General features: G+C 40.7%; 1 protein-coding gene across 3 annotated transcripts in view; it reads right to left on the bottom strand.

Annotated features, from left to right (window-relative positions):
- TLE4 (TLE family member 4, transcriptional corepressor) overlaps window positions 1-19,923 on the bottom strand; it is a 141,300-nt gene that overhangs the window by 51,475 nt on the left and 69,902 nt on the right. For 2 of the 3 annotated variants that reach the window (XM_032427663.1, XM_032427665.1), the window contains 2 exons: window positions 17,799-18,003; window positions 16,311-16,327 (listed from right to left, as the gene is read on the bottom strand). In XM_032427663.1, coding sequence (XP_032283554.1) covers window positions 16,311-16,327; window positions 17,799-18,003 — 222 coding nt within the window. The remainder of the gene's footprint in view (window positions 1-16,310; window positions 16,328-17,798; window positions 18,004-19,923) is intronic. The other variant, XM_032427664.1, reaches the window with a different exon arrangement.

Raw genomic sequence — 19,923 nt, 5'->3', positions numbered from 1 at the left:
CCCCACTAGGGCCCCGTTACAGTAACTAGGACAGAGAGAAGGAGGTTGCCTAAAGTCACAAGGCTGGTAAATGGCAGAGGGCAGTGTGTGAACCCAGGCCCTCTAATCCCAGAGCTTAAGTTTGTAACCAGTATCCCTAGCACTGCTTTTCACCTGCAGGCTGGTTATAGAGTTCACAGTGTGTCACATGCACAGATGTGGACAGGTCCCAACACACATTAGTTTCCCAATATGAAGAAATGTGGTTCAAACAGTGTACAAAGAGCTACCTTGAGTCACCCTTTATGAGGATGTTATTTCAGCTTTAAGAGCACAGCAGACATGAACGAGGGGTGGGAAAGGAGGAGGAGGGAAGACCAACGCAGAGCTGTCTGTAAAACAGGTCTCTTCCAAAATATGCTTTTCCGCCTGGGGCCCCCGCCACCGCCTGAGGGGCGCAGCGGACCCGTCTATTTGTCTCGGCCTAAGTCAATTTCTCTTGAACTCACTCCTTTCACTGGTGAGCCGTTTATTGTGTTTTTGCCCAGGTTCTCATAATTTTGGAGTCATGCTGAGTCAAGTCTGTGGAGGCTAGGTCTCTCTCTTTTCTTCTTCCAGCTTGTTAACAACGACAAACTTCTTGCCTTGTTGTCTTTTCAAGTTTTCTAACCTGCATGAAGCCCCCGCCTCCTCCCTTGAGGACTAACTTCTGTCAGAGGCGTCAACTGCTCAGTCCCATGGATGCATCTATTCCCACTCAATACCAGTCCTTTCAGGGATTTCTTCCTCATGAACTTCACATCTAGGTCCCTGCACTCGATCACCTAGTATTGAAATAAGCAAAATATCACCTATGAGTTGAAGCCTGGAGAGCATTTATCTTGCAGTTCTTTTTGGCAAATGGCAGAGCACTGTCACGTGATGCATACCACCGTCTCCTTTCACTCATAAAGTCGCCTCCCCTGCTCAAATGGTTACTAGTCTCTAGGACCAGAGGTGCTGCAAAGATTAAAATGATCGAACATTCCCACTGTTAGCATAAACTCAGTAAATTTCCATTCTTTCCCATTCTAATTCCTTAAGAGTCGGTCACATGAGGTACTGGAACCGAAGAACAACAACTACACAAAGGTACCATCCATTCTTTTTGTCACTATCAGGGGAGGGAAATCCAAAGGAGAATGGAACACAGAAGAGGAAGCACCAGACTCTTGGCCCAACAGTGAAGCAGAGCCGACCAGAGGAGGTCTTAATGAAGGTGCCCAAAGCACTTCAAACGGAAATTAAAGACCAAACACACAAAGGCATGGCTTAATTTTTATGAACACTCACATACATTTTTAGTAAACCTTTCAATTCATCCTATCACTGAAATGCACTGCCCCAGAAGGCATTTTAACTTCCTAAATACAGTTTCTGTCTATCCTTGCTCAAGTTTTATGAACATTTCTCTGGCCTCATGAGGTATTCCAAATCCTTTACTTGCCATCATCAACCGCATGGTGGTCAGGTATGCTGGTTGGTGCTTTTAGACAACTCCCATAAACCTATTCTGGTGAATTCTTTAGGGAAACCTTTCTCCCGAGCACACCTACCACCTCCACAACCACCTGGCACTGAAAACACACTCCACAGCTTTCGAGTCAATACTCAAAGGGAACTTCCACGTTCAGATATTTTAAAGGGAGAAATATGCATACAATCCTCAGCGCAGAAGACTTTATATTTTGGGTTGTGACAGGGAAAATACATGCACAAACGAAGCCTGAGGAAGACCAAATGCAAAATGAAATCATCGAGCAGAAGGACAGCGGCTTCCCCAGCACTCAATCATTTTCAGTCACACTATGTTGTCCGGTAACCTGCATTGATAATTCCTCATGAATAAAATGCCAGCATTATCAGCAGCAGCTATGTTGTTGACATGCTTTTGCTATTTCACTCAAAATACCATTAATTTTCTGGCTTCACAACAGCTGAGCTACTCCCCATTTGAATATACAAAAGAGTATTTTGTTTAAACCAAATTAAAAACGTTCCAGTAAATGACTTCCATTTTGCTAGCTATACTATTTTAGCGTATACTGTTTTTCTTAATCCTCCCTACCTCAACGTCACATCTGTCATCTCCCCAATCCAAAATATTTCCAGTATTGAAAATGTCTTTTTCTTTTCCCCCAAGTTGGGAAGGGGGAATCCAGAAACTGACGATCTGTGTTATAGCATTCCTGACCGGCAAAACATCTGAAGGGCAGTAACTCTAGTGTGGCTTTTTAAAGGTTGTAAGACATGGTGGCCTCCTCAAATCTCTCACCTCTGTGAGCCAAGGTACATAAACAGCAAATTATTTTCCAGTTTGGGATCTGAAAAGAAAACTAGACACACACACACACACACACACACACACACCTTCCATTTCGCATCTAGATAAGTTCCGACAGCACCCATTTAAGTCGGAATGAAAACCTCTACTCCTGCCAAGCCCTCCTGGCATCTCACCACTTTATTTGTTCCCATTTGTATCTAATGCTTTTGTCAACAGTTCAACAAAAGTCAAAGCAAACAACCCACTGCAAACACTGGGGGTAACAGCAACAAGCATGAATCCTTCACAATTATCCAGCCCAGCTGCTCCAAAGCTCTTCCGGGCTGCTTTCATTTACAACAGTGTCAACAAAAGGCTGAAACCCAATAACTAGATGGGTCAATATGGCCACTGTATACCCTCTGCAGGAAGAAACGCTGTGCTCCTCCTTTGCTGCTTCAGCAAACATGTAGAATAATTCAGTTAGATGGACAAGTGCTTGTCTAATCATTTGTTATGTGAATTATTCAATGACTTCCCCGTAAACTACTAAACAGGGCTCTTCAAATATTTCTTCGGCACTCCCAGCTGTCCGACTGCAGAAGCACATAAAGGAACAAAAGCGGATGAAAACAGAAATCATGACCCGCGTTAGTTCCCGGTGATAATCTCTAGTCTAAGAAAGCCAAGTCTTTACAACTAATCCTTTTGGGTCTACCCTTGCCTAGTATTGTCACTACAGGCCTAAGCTTCACTATGACCCAGCCGGGGGTGGGGCCGAGCAGACAGCCATGCACTCAGCCATTCAGGGCAACCCACGACCAACCGGGGCGCTCCACTATCTTTTACCTTGTTCAACTTTAAATGTCCCCCCCTCCCACCCCCCGCCTTTCATAACCACTGCCGACAGGTATAATATGCATTTACGATTTTTAATGGAGCATTTTAAAAGCATAATTAGAAATGTATTAACGAGCTACAAAGCATAGTTTAGAAGTACCTGTTCCTAAAAGACTGTATTTTAGAACATCAATGCCCTGGCCTAATCTGGTAAAAATGTTAAACGTTTATTTAAGGAAGAATTACTTTGAGATGTAACCATTCCAAATCCCTGCTTTCCTTTCTTTCCTCTTAAACGTATGGCTTGTGAAATCATACATAAACCGAACAGCCGGGCAAGAGGGAACCCTGACCAGGGTCCGGGCCCTCATCCAGCTGAACGCCTCCCTCAGGACCGAAGGGACATGGCCCCACACACTCCCTGCCTCTAGGCCCTGGGTTGGGCACCAGGACCCTGCATTCCCGACCCTCATGCAGGGTTTACCCAAGTCTTTCTGCAGCCCCCCAAGGGTAGACCAAGCTCAGGGTTTGAGCACACCTGGACCTGAGGGCAACCACTGGTGTGCAACAAAGCTTTGAAGTGAGAGCTGGGGTATCTACTACAAGAGCACAGGTGAGGGCCCTGGCGGTTCCAGCAATGAACTCCAAAGGGCCTGAGAATTGTAAATTCAATCCTGGCCTTTCAGATAATCGTGAAGGTATATTTATTAACTGGATTTGTAACTCTTAAAGAATCAGACAGATGGTATGAGGGTCCCCATTTGTACTCTTTTCCAGGCCCCACAAATGTTAGGGGTAGGCCCAACAGGAAGCTAGCATGTCATTTCGGGACCCTGTCTTTTGACAGCACTTCTACACCAAACGTTCCACTGCAATGCATCAGAAAACCATGCGAGAATTTTTTCCCCTTAAAAAACTCTTTGGTTTTTTTACAGATCCAGGTATGATCCACCACAGGAACGAAAGTACTGATTTTATTTCTATAAACACATTAAAAACATAAAATGTTAAAGAGTTCAAAATAAAGCTCAAGGATTATGTTGTTTGCTAAGCTAGTCCATACAGTAAGGATAAAATATCTGAATGCTAGAGACAGACCTTTTCCCTTCTAGATTATTTGTGTTCGCTTTCCTCTTCCAGCCTTCAAACAGCCAGATTATAAAATTACTGCTTGTAACGCACTTGATCAAACACAGGTGAAGGAAACAGCAGACTCAAACTCACGTCTGCTCGCGACAGCCAGCGTACTCACTGCCATTTATTACATCCCTGTAGGAGTCTCACTTCTTACCAGAAGCGTCTAAGAATTTTTAGTTCTTGGCATAAAGAATTGTGCTTTCAAAAAACAAGTACTAGACCAGGACACGAAAAGCAACTTGAGAATTCTGCTTCCTCCTAAAGGTCTCTAATAACCCCTGTAACTGTTGTATTTTCTGAGGCTGGCTTCCAGTACCAACTAGAAAAGCTGGTAACTTTAAAAAAGATTCTTGAAGAAAAAATAAAAAGATCCTTGAAAGAAGACAATTTCTTCTGAACTGAAATGGGGCTATTTACTGGGAGCAGCAACAGGCAACTTTTTTTAATCAGAGAAACCACCTGAAAAGCAAGTTGAGGGGGTTCGAACACCCACAAGTCCAATGACAGAACCTTTTAGCCTACCGTCCAGCTGTTCTGCTGATTCCTACAAAACACTCCCTGACAACGAGTAAAAAAGCGCACACCACCACCAGGGCTGGGCATCTGCAGAACGTTGCCGCTGGTACTGCTGTCGGCGTCTGCTGAAGGTTCCAGGTTTGCATGTATTTGCACATCAGCCCTGGCAGCTTCCTGGGAAGACTGCCTTCAAAAGCTGTCCTCCGATCACCATAAACTAGTATTTAAAAGAACTCAGGACTACCCGGGAGCTCAGGGAAATGAAGAGAAACCATCCACTAATATATTTTATTCTACTCAGAAGGCAGCACATCTCAGTTCCATACTTTAATAGGAAAATAATTTGAGGGAAGGGATTGTATCTAATGTTTACCATGCACCCCCCAAAGACCCAGGTCAGGCCTATTTGCCCTCCAGCTGCCAAATCAATACCTACCATCTTTGCATATTTTATTTAGGCTGCATTGCTCAATTTTCAAGTTCATGTATCAACACCAACAGGTTTCAAAGTCAGGAACCACTAAAACAATAATTTGGGGTTAGTTGTCTAAAGAAAATCAGGAAAATCGCTCAGCCTCAGAGGTTCAGCTGTGCCTTTTTAGTATCTAAAGGAAAACATACACACTGACAGTTCTTCCTACTCAAATGACCCTCAATATTAAAGACAAGCAAATCATAGACAGACTAGCATGTTCCACAGACTTTTGTCTTAATACACTTATTAAAGCAATTCTTCTCCCTACAAACTAAACACACAGACTACATCCAACACAGGGCACTTCATATGTAATATTTTTCCTTCATTCCTCCCCAGGGAGGAAAAAGGGTTGACCCGTAAGGAAGAACAGAGGGAGACCAAAAAAGGGGAGAGGAAGAAAAAAGGAAGAGGAGCAGGGAACTGAAAATGACAAGGGTGAGCAAACCCGTTTACAAGTGAGCATCTGGCACTGACAGGAGGAACTGAGCACAGAGTCTGAGGATCGGTGCTACCGTCTGGAGGGAGGGCGCCAGTTCGAAAATGGGAGGAACTGAAGACAATCCTGTTAGGAGTGGGGAGTAACTTAGCTAACCAAAGTATTATTCCTGGATGCCTCGCTCTTTAATTTTCTATTAGTCATAGGTTGCTCCATTTTCCCAAGGGCAAAAATGTTACCAACTTAGTTTAGAATTTCCTAAATAAGGACGGACTAGGCTACTACCAGATTTTATTATGAAAACAGATTCCAGCCTAAGCACCCAATTCAGGAGCCTCCCTCTGACTAGCCCAATATGGTTTGGTTATAATCCCCAGGCTGAAATTGGGCCTGGGGGCTGGGGCAAGGGTGTGGGACAACTCAGAGACCTTTCAAGTCCTGACCACTGTGGTAGAAACACAAGTGATTATTTCAATTTTCTCCAAAGATTATTTTTTCAGGGCAGCCCAATAAACCCAATAATGCCCAGATTTACTAGAAAATTTTTTATTCATTTCCCCATGCACCAGAAAGTAAGCTAATAACATCCCACCGAGAGTGCTGTCAGGCCAAATCCCTCCACTGCTGAATGCACTACCAGGATAAATCTGCCTTCACTTGCCATTCCACCATCCACTTTAGGGCAAGACCCTGGGGACTGCTCCAGATTACCCCTCCACACACAGTGTCACAGGCACAAGCCCGAGTGGCCCAATCAGTGCCAAGAAAAGAACAAACTAAAAAAGATTAATTCACAGATGTTCATGCATTTCACATACACTGTGCCCCATGGTCCGTTGCTAGGGCAACGGGAGACCACCAGTGCGAGCTTTATTGGCTTTATGAAGTGCGTCTCGGGGACTATAGTCCGAGAAATGCTGAATAATAATAGTGTGGCTTTTCTGAAGCCTTGTTTTGTGCTTATCCACATTTAACCTTCCAAGTATTATAAAGAAGCATCGTTATGCACAGCCTTCAAACCCTCCCACCACCATCACCACCAAACCGCCTCAACTCTCTATCTAGAAACATTAAAATGCATCTCTTGGGGGTCCATTTTGGGAAGATCCATGTGAAACTGCTCAACCAGTTCCACTAGGGAAAAAAGAAGACCTACGACCATTTAAAGATCACTATATTAGTGCAGCTGACCACATCAACAATTTCTGAACAGAACAGAAGCTACTACAAAACCAAAACGTGCACATGCCCCTTATTTTCTGTGCATGGGAAAGAACCTTGCTTTTGAACATCACAGTCGGTTTTAACCAGAAGAACAGCAGAAGCAGCAAGCCTTACTGGTCCAAAGTCTCTTCCTCTCTAACAGAACTTTTCTGTGACGATGGGAATGTTCCATACCTGCACCGGGATGGCAGCCACGTGCAGCCACTGAGCACATGAAGTGCGGCTAGTGCAACGGAGAAACTAGTTTTTAAATTCTATTTCATTTTAACAAATTTAAATTTAAAATGCCTCATGTGGCCAGTGGCTACCGTATTCACACAGTTTTAGAGGCTTACCAAGACAACTAGGTACGTTTTTAAAAGTTCACAAAATGCTGTCTCTTTATGCTTTTAGTTTCTGCTTAATTAACACAAATATAACTCCAAGTAAATATACACAGAACACTATTCAGGACTGGCGGTCGCTCACTGTGCTGGCTCCAAACAGCCCCCGGGCCGTGGCCTAATCAGCTGAGTTCTTTGTCCAACAAGCCCAGGGATGAAGACTGACTTCCCCCTCCTCCCCCACCCCCCCACACCCCCCACCCCAGCCCAGGGTGGGAGGTTAAAATCACAAATGTCACAACTCTCAGAGCAGTAGCACAGATCAAGTGTTAATCTAAAGGGAAGGGGTGGGTGAGGGGGGGAATACAGGCTGGCTGGGCAAGGGAGGATCTGGAATGAAGAGGAGAAAAATAAAGCCAGTGAATAGATCAATAGAAGCAACAGCTTACATTCAGATTCACAGGAGAAAGAACACACCGAGACAATCATTTCCTGGGAAAAGCTCAAGCCTAATGAGAATTTACTCTGCTCCTTTATGTGACAACCAGCCCTTTTGTGGCACGGGCTTCCTGACTGACAGGAACCCAGGGCCCCTTAATAGGATTTCCATATTATTTCCAACACCTGCCCAGAAGTTATTTGTTTACATTGAAGGAGGCAAGATTCTCAAATCAGACATCTGCTTCTAGTTCAGGCATATCTTAGGAAACCATCTAGAAAGCAGCTTTGTTACCATGGTGACATTTTTATTTTCCGCCTTTAGTTGGCTCAAAACATTAGCATTTCCAATTTTATTTTGTTGTTCAAAAGGCCAAATGTCGCTCAAGAAAACAGAAGTTTAAAGAAAGATAAATGAAGAGAATACTCAAAAATTTCTACAATTAAAATGACCATAAGAAAGAAATAAAAATGAGGTGTTATTACATAGCCTACTGGCCTCTCATTGGGTGGCATCACTAACCTGTTTACCTCCCCCCTCCCCTTATATCTGAATACTCAGCAACTTGAAAAGTACCAATTTTGAAAGACAGATTCAAGAATCCTTAGGGTGTGATACAATTAAATAATGAGTCCATTTCCATGAAAAAGAATTCCTCTTGCTCACCCTATCCCATCTTTGAAAGCTCACTTACAACAATAATACTTAAGACATTTTAACTTCCACCCCACTGCAATTCAGTACAAGGGTGGGGGGTGCGAAGGACAGGAAAGCATAAGCTTTTCTTGAACATTTAGAGGTTGAGGTTGAGGAGGGGATGGAATATTCAACAGCGAGGGGAAAAAAACAGATTATGTGGGAGCGGGCTCCATACAAGTGTATGCGGCTGTTTTCCTTGGGGCTGAAGCTCAACTATGAGCACTGGGGATCCCATGGGTGGGGGGAGGAGGGTGCTTTATCACCAACTACAACTATCACAAATAAATAGGAATATAAGTTACAATACTAGTAAGAGAAGCCCAAAATGTTTTTTATAGCACTATAATTTACTACAGGCAGAAATAATTTGGATTGGTTCTGAGTAATGAATCCAATGAAGTTAAAGTAACAGTCCTTTGGTTCGATTTTTAGATTCAAAGTAAAACAACTAAGTATTCAACTCTAAGATTTAAAGTTTTGATTTGACAGATCTAAGCAGCATTTAGTCTTGAAATATGGTTTTATTACTTTCATTTAATGGCAAGCTTATTTCAAAGAATCTAAAATTCTTGCAGAAAGTACTACTCTGCCCTCAGCACACTTCCTTTCTAGCCCTCTTTCATGAGACCCAAACTGTGTTCAATCCTGTCCCATAGCAGCTGCCATGGTGATAATTAGATAGGATTCCTCTTGACGTCTAAAAATACAACCCTTAGTGATGGCCCCCAGGCATAGGGAGCCTTTAACCTAAAAGATACATGAATTACTTCAAGCCACCATAGAACAAAATACATAAGTTGGATATATAAGTAAATGAAATCATTACCAGCAGAAATGATTCAAGAAAGCTTGAGAAGTGACAGTATGCGGCTACCCCAGGTGATCTTATAATTTTGCCAGAATAGGTTATGAGTAAATATTACTGGAAGAATACAAAAAAAGATGGTGAACAATTCTTTGGAACAGTTCTTTTGGAAGAATTATCTACATTTTGAGAAACAAATGCTTTTGAAATTAAAGTGCTAGTTAAAACGTTTCAATGAGTCTTGGGCCCCTCTAAAAATTTTTTAAAATGTTAGATATTAACTTTACCGTGCAATCGTTTTCACGAAATAGATGAAACACATTCTAATTAAGAAATTTAGATATATTAAACACCAGGATGAAAATGTTTGTCTAATAAATAAGAGGGTTGGTTCATGGAGGAAAAGAAACCACTCCTGCCAAAAATCAGCTGGGGAAGGCAGACCCCACCACCAACCCGCCCCTGTTAATTACTATTTGTTCTGCCTGGGTGATTGGTGGTGGAGGACGGCGCAGCAAACAAGAACGTCTCCCCCAGTCACATCATTAATCCATTCATGCTTGCCACCTGAGGACCAGCTATGGCCTAAAGATATTTATTCATCTGTTCGACAAACAAACAATTACAACATATTTTCTGGAATTAGGACACCTGTTACATTTCACACAGCTCACATGCCTACAGGCAGGTATCAATTAATACTGAACAAATTACTGCATCATAAACCCATAGAACAAAAGTTCCTGGCTGTCCTTTGATAAGGTAACTAGTAAAATACACATTAGAAACAAATACTTCTATAAAGAACAAAAAAGCAACAATGATGACGAAACATTTAATTTCAAATTACCGTCTTATTTTGTAAAATTGAAAAGTGTTAAACACTGAATGCTTGAGAGGCATACTTTAAAACATTAAACTATCCTATCCCCTTACCCTCAACCCCCAAAATGAAATACAATTACCACTGTTTATTTAGCTAATGGTATGACCAACTTTATTGATGAAACATACCCTAGGATGTAAGATTTTTATTGTAAAATTCACTTGTAGGATGGAATTGAATTACATAAGAAACCACCTAAATCCAAATGCTTGAAAAAATACCTAGCATTATACCTTTGAGATCCAGGGAAGTTAAAGTGACTTGCCATTGACACACAGCTCACTAGAGGGAGAGAGAATTCCTAGCAGGGTCTGGATTTTCCTAATTCTATTACAATTCCCTTCTTAACTAATCCTTGATTTGTCTTCCTATACAGTTCCAACAAAGAAGATTAAGATTCTTGCCCTCAAGGAGCTAAAAATTTAATGGGAGAGAACTTTATTCTGTGGGGGCACAGGGCACCTACAGGACACCACCCACAAGGAAATAGATGTACTTAACGTATTTTAAAAATCCTACTTAAAATTCTATTTTTAAAGGCCTGTCTTAAGCAATATTTATGTCTGGAAAGTGTAGTTGGATTTCAAATACATCACAGTCTGTGTATGAAGGTTAAAGGATACAAAGAGAGTTCTATTTATCAATGATCAGCATCATTTCTAGATATTTTACTCCCTTGTTTATTAATACATTTCATTAAACTGTTCATCGCCAACACTTACGTGTAAACCTAGGGGTCATTCTTCTACCCATTTTCCCAGCATAAGAAAAAGACTTTTCCTGGTATGATTAAGCAGAAAGTATTCTTGCCACCACAAGAAGCACAAAGAGATATCTAGAATATGGGCCATTCTACAGAAGGCTAGACCAGATTCTTCAACAAGTCAGTTACACGGATCTGAGAGATACTACAACAAAATGAAACGGAGCCTATCTGGACCCCATTTCAAGCCAACCAATTACTGGAAATCATCAAAGTTTGCTTAGAGGCTGGATATTAGAAGCTATCAAATAATTACTTTTATTGAGTGATTAAAAGCATTATGTCTATTATTGGGTGTCTATTTTTAGACCAAAAAAAATGTCTATTATTTAAGGAGATGTGTTCATTTTGCATCCTGAAGTATATAAAGGCAAAATGCATGCTTTAAAATACTTTAGCAAAGAAATAAAGGAATAGATTAAAATGTAGCTAGAAATTGATAGTTCTTAAACCTCGATGTTAAGTATATGGAGGATCTTTGCACTATTATTTCTGCTTCTAAGTATGTGCCAAATTTTTATTAATAAAGATTCAGACTGAATCACCCAAAAAGCTTTTCTCTGATGGTGGCACTGGCTATGTGACCTTGGACAGGGCCTTAATACCTCCAAGCCTTTCCTCATGTCTGAAAAAAGACAAAGCATATGCCACCCACCTTCCCAGTTGAAATCTGAACTATGAGTTACACATGCAGCAGTGGGACTGAGTAGGAATCCACCTTATTTTTCCCTAGGTCAGAGTGGACAAGATGCAGTGTCCAAGTTACAGTCCTTAATTAGACAGCTTCTTTTCTCAGATTACTGATGACTGAGGGAAAAAATGGGACATAATGCAAGCCCCAATACAGTCTAAGTTTGGCGGTGGTGTTTTTGTTTTATTTTTTATTTTTTGTTTATATCCTCTCCTTAGTGTTTTATAGATTTCCTCTATTCCTCTTTTTAATCTAGTCTCCTATTACTTTATGCCTTTGTCTTTCTATAACATGTCCTTCTAAAGTCTACAATAATGGAAATTAATCCCACCAAGCTTTCTCCTGAAAGGTAAAACTACAAAGATTCTATTTTATATAGGTGCATGGGGGGAGGAGGAGCTTAAAAACACAATGCCTGGACCATGTCATTATCCCCTCTCCCACTTTCTTTCTCCAGTGGCTTCTCCAACTTTCTCCCACACAAGAAACGCCAAAGGGTTAAACATATAAAAGGCACACTCTTTTCAGACTGATACTCCTTTGAGACAGGGGAAAAAAAAAACAAAAAACAAAAAACACCAAATCACACAGGTCACACAAGATCCTGGAACAGAACCTTAACCATTAAGTCTTGATGTACAAAGTGAAGTGGCCAACAGAAGTAATCATTCTGTTAATTCAGGCTAAAAACCCACTTTCACCTGTAACACCCAACTAATGAGGTAAAAGTGCTTTCTTGGCCTGAATCACATACTTCAATTTTTACATAAAAACAGCCTTAGCCTAATTCTCTATTGATAAACCTTTACTGCCAACAGAAAATAATTGGAGATGAGAAGAAAAGCAACGTATGATGTTTTAGTCATCCGCGTAGAATAAACACAAAATACAGCTGAGGCAGAATGAACAGGCATTGCCTTAGATGCGACTAATGAACAGATCATTATGAAAACCCTTAAACAAAAACAAAGAATTCACACGGGGGGGAACACAGTATGTACACTCAGAGAAAAGCAGTTAGCTTGAAAAATAACTAAATGTAAGTTTAGAAAAATAAAATGAACCAGCTATACTTACACTAGCAAAAATTACAAAAGTTATAAAGTTCAATACTAGTGGATTGTGTGAGAGCAAACACGGCATTTTAACGTGGTACACTGTTTCTGGAGATTAATCTGGCAGTGTACAAGTCGCTAAAAATGATCATACTCTGATGATGCACACAGCATTTTGGGGAAGAGGATCCAATGAAATAATAAAAGCACCACCACTCTGTAGGAAAAAAATGTACTTATGCTCTATTTTACAAAAAAAAAAAAAAAATGGCAAATCCTTCTATTGCATTTGGGATAAAAAAGAAGATACATGATATACATTAAAAGGACTAATGAAGTAATAAAGTTTGCACAAAAATATCAATTTGGGAGGGGCCGTGGAGCTTATCAGTAGTTGGTGACAGTGAATTTTGCTATTTCTATTGAAACTGGTCTCGATTTGGGATCCATGATTTGCTAGAAGGTATCAGAGGTGTGTAGACATTTGGGGGTAATAAGACTAACTTCTCAACCTCAAATTCCTAGCAAGTTTTGGGTAAATTGGCCTCCACAGCTCTCAATCATTATCCTCACATCAGCTACTCAGTTGAGAATGTATAGTGATGTGAGGAATGTAATGACTTCTCTTCATGAGCTGGTACCACTAGCAACTGGGCAGCTCCTGGCAGCATGTGGAAACGTCTGCTCTGTCACCACTTTGGAGCCAACCAACTTTTACCCCTTTGCCCTCAGGAGGCATGAGCCCTGGAAGGTTCCACCACCCCAGAAAATGCTTCCTTGGTTTCACTTACGTTGTTTCAAGGGATGAGAGAAATGGTATTAAGCACCCCAGAAGATGGCAAGAAAGCCCCCAGTCAGGAGAGAGAGGTAGGAGCCTTATTTCGGGGGGGGCCTCTTGAGACAGCTAAATGTGGGCCTTCCAACCTACCACTAAGGTCAAGAGTAGATAATGGTCCATGTTTCTGGGGCTTCATTTTGGACACATGGAGTTACTAGATAGCCAAATGACAAGCAGGTGCCCTGAACCCTTACCTCAACAGCCCTAGAATACACACCGTTCTGACTTCTCATCATCAAATAAACTTGATTCTTGGGCTCCCACAGTGCTTTCTCCTTTAGGTCCATATTTACATTGTCTACCCTTGTTGAAAAACTTCAGATACAGGTCTGTAAATAAAAGGCTTAGGAATGAACTTGGCTACTGGAGCTATAGAAAACAAGATCAATAAAGCCAATAGCATGCAGTTTAGTGGCCAGAGAATGTCCAAGAAGAGAAAGGAAAGGAAGAAAAAGCCCCAGCACTTTAACAACTGAATTTCTCTCATTTTACTTGACACCTAAAAAGGTAAAGCACCTTAATTACCTGAATCTTTACAGTAAGTTTAAATTATATTTTATGAGCTATTCTGAAATCTGCCCTGTTTAATAATCTGTAACGTCAAGAAAACATTTTAAGTGTCTCTCACAATTAAACCCATCCACAACCTTGTATAAATCAAAATTTTGCTACCATATCAAAATGTTACACTGGGGCTGTATAACATTGCCCACATCCTCATTACATGCAACACTAATTACTACCAGCAGATTCAGAATTTTCTGCACATTAGAGGCTTTTAGAGGAGCCATAAAAAATTTCAGGCACCATTAATTTAAATTTGTATTGAAATTTCCTTTTGACAGATGGCCAAAAATTACTTATTATTTAGAGTACCAGAGCTGCCTGTTTGCACATTAGAAGAGGAAAGGGAAAAATTAAAAGCAAGAAGGAAATTTATGTCACGTTCATTACCTGTTAAATGTTAAGGAGCATTATCCTGCATGAATAAATTATTTCATACAAGCCTGACTCCAGCTGCAGGCAACTGGCACGCTCCGGCTGATAAAAACCATCTCAAGTCACACAGCACACAATCATAAAAAGCCCCTCTTAACCAGGAGCCACTTAAGGGAGGATGAGGACGATCAATGGAACAAGCAACTAACTGCTTCTCTGAGCATCACAGAACACATTTACGAAAATTAGCAAACTTCTTTCACCTTGCAAAGCCATAGCACAGCCCCAAACCTGACACAACTTCAAATCTTGAGAACCGTACCCAACAGAAACATCTATTTATAGCTACCATTACATAATAAATCAAGGCCAAATCATCCACCTCTATTTCCTCTTTGTTTTCCCCCTGGCTTCTAGCTATATAGACACTCACTCCCAGACTCATCCTGAATGATTACAGATGATTTCAAAATACACCCTACTCTGGCATAAGGGAATATAAAATGTAATTGACACAAAAGTGTGCACTGGAGTATAAATATTTTCACAGTCTTCTCAGAGTGGGGCAGGAGAGGAGGCTTTTGTTTAGTTCACTGGCCTGCCTAAAGGTATGTATTTATCATAAGAAGGCAGAGAATGTTTATATTATTGGCCCCAGAATAACTAGACAGGCTTTCCAAGGACTGCTATCAGCTAATCCTGGTCAATGCATTTACTTACCACTTCCTAAGTACACATGTGTGGAACACTCAGACCAAAATTGCTTTTTTTAATCTAGGTCCTGATATGCATATTACACAACAAAATACACAACTGTAAAAGCATAATTAAATAATTCAGTGTGTGCAGTTCCAATTGTAAATGTTGACATTTCTATGGGTGTACAGATGCCCTTTCAAATTACAGAGACTCTTGAAGGGTAAAATAGATACACTTAATTTTTATTTTCCATTATGTAAGGGTTTTGGAAAAAAAAGACAAGGAGTAAAGAGGCGTTCAAAGTGACAGCACAGGTGGTTTCAGGGGAAGATTTTAGTCTTCATACACATAACTTCATTAAAAACTACAAGAGATGTAACTGCCCATGCTCCAAAACAACTGTTGCAAAATACAGGGAAAAGACTTGACAGCATCTGTGCATTGGCCAATGCTTGAGAACTGCCTTGTCCTTTTAATCTTTACAAAATACAACACAAATATACAGGCAATTATGCATAACACGGTGGCATATTTACATTGCGTCTGGCTCAAAAGTGATCAAGCAATTTTCATATTTTCCTCATTTCCTGCCGTGATAGCCTGTTTTTCTTGTTTGCTTACTCTATAAATTCAGGCATCCTTAGCACATCCCATTCTGGTGTTACACAATCACATCCAAATCATTAGGCCCTAAATACTTTTCCTCTTTCCCTACAACTTGTCTGTAAAGAGATAGAGAGGCAGATAAGAGAGATGCAAAACCTAAGGAGAATAACTTGCTATACTGGAAAACAAGATGTTGTTAAATAAATAAGTATCTTTCTGGCAGAGAAGAATGCTTTTATACATTTTGTTAGAGAGTTTTGTAGGATGGAAATGTTTTCTAAAACGAGACTAATGTATATTTCTTATATATCAAGTTATTTACTTTTCATTATTTATCTTATAGTCAAAGCCTAACTGAAAAAAAAAAAGTAGTTATTCTTCCTCACATAGCAAGACATAATAATATAAGCAATGTGAGCCAGATCTTCCATAGTTCCATCCTGGGCTACAAATCCAATTGTGATAGGAAAATGAGACCAATATTTTCAAAAATCTCAACCACACAACTGAAAGTAGTCAAAAATACAGTTAACCACTAACTGGTAAAGCCCAGCAAATCATTCTGTAAATCTCAAAGAATCCACCACTAGATTGATTCAAATCATTTAGAGACCTTCTAAGCCATTCCTTCATCTGTGAATCTGAGTCCTACCTTGATGGAGTCTCTGTCTATAGGCCAAATAGCAGCAACACAGGCGGTGGGAAAAAGGAAAAAGAAAAGTACCAGTTAGTTTACATAAAATCATACATTTATCAAACTTGATCTCTGCTAAATAATAAATGGCACAGATGTCATCTTTGCAGTAAAGTTAATTATTAATACTGTTCGACCAGATCCACAAAGTGCCAATCTACCTCTGACACAATTTCAGAAACCGAAGCTGGATATTCAGATTATTTACACTCCTTATCGACTTGTCCACTTAAAAAAGTGTTCATAGTCATGCTTCAGCTCGGCTTCATCAGCATTAAGAAATATTACAGTGTTTCCAACATCGGAGATGGGAAATTTATATCTGTGATAAAAATCATTTACCCAAGATTATAATTCATGGTAATGACACTGAAACAGGAGTAGATATGAGGTTTTAATTATAACCACACCTTTTAACCAATGAACCACCCATGTGCTAACTAAATTCCCACAAAGGAATGCTGGGAGAGACTTCTTCATTTGCTTTTCTGCCACTGACTAATAAAAATTATTAGTAAGCACCATACAAACATACGGTCACATCAAAATCTCTCTGAACCATTCATATACTTTAATGGAGGGAGGAACCCAATCTAGAAGGAGCACAACTGTCCTTTAAATCAATTATTTGCATAAACAATTGTGTTGTTTTTATAGGAATAAATGAGTTAATTTCATGCTTCTGTTTTGTTTTTTAAGATTTTATTTACTTATTTGTCAGAGAGAGCGAGCGAGCACACAAGCAGGGGGAGCAGCAGGCAGATAGAGAAGCAGGCTCCCCGCTGAGCAAGGAGCCTGATGCGGGACTCGATCCCAGGACTCTGGGATCATGACCTGAGCCAAAGGCAGATGCTTAACCGACTGAGCCACCCAGGCATCCCTAATTTCATGCTTCTAGATAGCCTGTGTGAGAGAGGTAGTTAAACCAACAGATTTCATTAATTTGGGCTGCACTTTCTCAATTACTAAGACTACTAAAATTGTTTTCTTACCTGAGAGATTTTTACTGCACCATATAGGCTGATCTGATTTATAAATAATAACTGACTGTCAAATTATCAAGTGAGTCTTTATCAGTAAGTCCTTCCCCAAAATAGAATAGGTCAAAATTAGCTATTAACGTCACTCACTATTTCAAACACAGAGAACTGTGGGATTTCATTACTGATTTAGACTTGGGGAACATCGGACGCAGCACAGGATCAAAGGCAATAACCAGGAAACAGGACCCCTTGCCTTTGGGGACTGCATTCACTTTTGCCAACCACTAGGGGATCCTTTGGAAAAAGACTGCTTCCAGTCATTCATTTACCTTCCAGCAGAAATCCTTTGTGTAGTCACAGGGAAAATTAAATCCAGAGACAGAATAAACAACGGTATCCAGAACCCACCCTCGGTGGCAGGCAGGTAACAGCAGACTGACGACATCTTGAGAGAATCACTCACCTCTTTGGTGATCATTGTCATGGTGCTTCTTCTCATCTTTAATTGGCAGGTGGGACTGGCCTCCCAGGGCACTAGAGAGGGCCAGAAGGCCGGCGCTGCTCCCAATGGGTGGAATGGCAGGAGGCTGAAGCCCCGAAGGGTGTGGGGTCAGAGGCACCGGCAGACCATGTCCATGTGATAAATGCTGGGCCTGGAGTTGTTGCTGCTGTGAGGAATGAGACAAAGATATTGAACTTGTTCCCTATATCCGTGCCCCCCTTGCAAAAGAAAAGAGGTGCAAAGAGATCCTGGAAAACCCAGCACCCACGAAGGAAAGATTTATCCTTCCTGTACAAATTTTTTAGAAAGGGAGGGAGGGGGAGATGTAGAGTGGAGAAATGCTCTTTTTTCCTTAGATTTGGGGATTTTGCACCATACTGTAAGGAACTTAATTTTTAAATAGTGAAATTAGCTAAGTACCTTTTAATAGCTGAAACTCAGATTTCTTCAACAAAATGTCTGTATTTTGTTCTCCCAAACATACGGCCTTGCTATCGTACATTTCTAATCAAAACATATACGTGACTAACTGTTAAAGCAGTTATGTTGAACAAAAAAAGCTGAAAATTGAGAAAATTAGTGTTAAACAGTTCTCCCAGAACCGCTGCACAGCATGCAGCGAGAGTTAATTTGAAAGAGAAAACCTGAATTAACAACCCAGAAAAGGAAACTGGTTGCAGCCACCGTTTTAAGCCCTTTAAGTGTCCTCAGCGGTACTTGAGCAAATTACTAAAGAAAATCTAATGTAGCAAGGCTGGGGTCCTCCTGTAGGCTTGCTCAATAATGCTGAAATAATTGGGCACTCTGTGCACGTTTAGTGATGCTCGAATGGAAAGCTAGAGGCCTGCCCTCGCACTCTTCTCCAGCGGCCGCCTCTGTGTTGTGACAGGTTTATCTGAGTGGGACTGTGATGCATGCACCGGTAACTGTGCTGACAAGAGTTTAAAGTCATTTTCCCCAGCACACTGGCAACACATGGAGAAAGCCCTCGAGAGGCTGGAATGGGAGTGCTTGACCTCAGCAGAGGCCGCATCACGCTCAGCTACAGGAACTGCTCTGGGCAGGCCTTGCTGCCACCACCGGGTGCAGAGGAGGGGGAGGTGACGGAAGGACTCGAAGTTAAATATGTCCCTCCACAGGCACCCCCTTCCACTGGAGACCCTGCCTAATGGTGTTTCAGGAGAACAAGTGCTGAGGAATTTGCAGACTGGCTTTTGTAGTGATTACATTTTAATTAATGCCTCCAAGTGAATCACTTGTCAGATCTATCCTATGATAGCCCAACAGTCTTCTAGAATCTTCCCAAGTAGGACTGTGGATGCTGCTCCCCTTCACTGATAAAAAGGATCTTGAAATGCCTTTTTTTATATTTAAAGAAAATACTTCAAAGAAAGAAGTGAATTATTTTTTCTCCTCCCCCAAATCACTTTTATTTCCTTCCTCTTCCCCTCTACCCATCATCTTCCTGTGTCTGACTATAAAAGTCAAATTATAGCACTAATTAGCTCTTTTCTCCAATTGACCTGCAACTATTTTCTGGCTACATGCACTTAAAATATAGCCAATAAAGTACTAACACTTTTTTTTTTTAAAGTACTAACACTTTTAAAGAAAGTTCACATATATAAAATCGAAAAATCGGAGCAGTGATCCAGATATTCCACCAACCAACGCCCACCCTACAGTCCTGCAAAGCACTACCTAACTGGGTAATTCAACGCTGTGTATTTCTCCTTTTGAGGAGCCAAAATCATGTTCATAGTTCTTTATGTACTGTAACTTAGTTGTGACCAAAAGTATGAGCACACGATCATATTTTCTAAACGAAAATAACGTCTATGAAGAAAACAAGGCCTTTAGGTAAATATATGGCAAATTTATTTCAAAACCTTATTCAACTGCAATCACCAGAAACTGCTCCACTTCCCTTTCTCCTCTAAATCTCCTAATACTTCATGTGTATGGGTTGGGCCTACAGCCACTTTGTACCTCAGATCAGAGTTCAATTGGCGGACATTTATTAAGAGCCGGCAAATGTGTCTCTCTTATCACCCTTCCTAGACTCTTGAGTCTACATCTGACGCAA

The sequence above is a fragment of the Phoca vitulina genome, unplaced genomic scaffold (assembly GCF_004348235.1).
Source record: "Phoca vitulina isolate PV1807 unplaced genomic scaffold, GSC_HSeal_1.0 scaffold37, whole genome shotgun sequence".
Taxonomy (NCBI): domain Eukaryota; kingdom Metazoa; phylum Chordata; class Mammalia; order Carnivora; family Phocidae; genus Phoca; species Phoca vitulina.
Note: the sequence above shows the minus strand (reverse complement) of the source record. Positions and strands in the feature narration are given on the sequence as shown.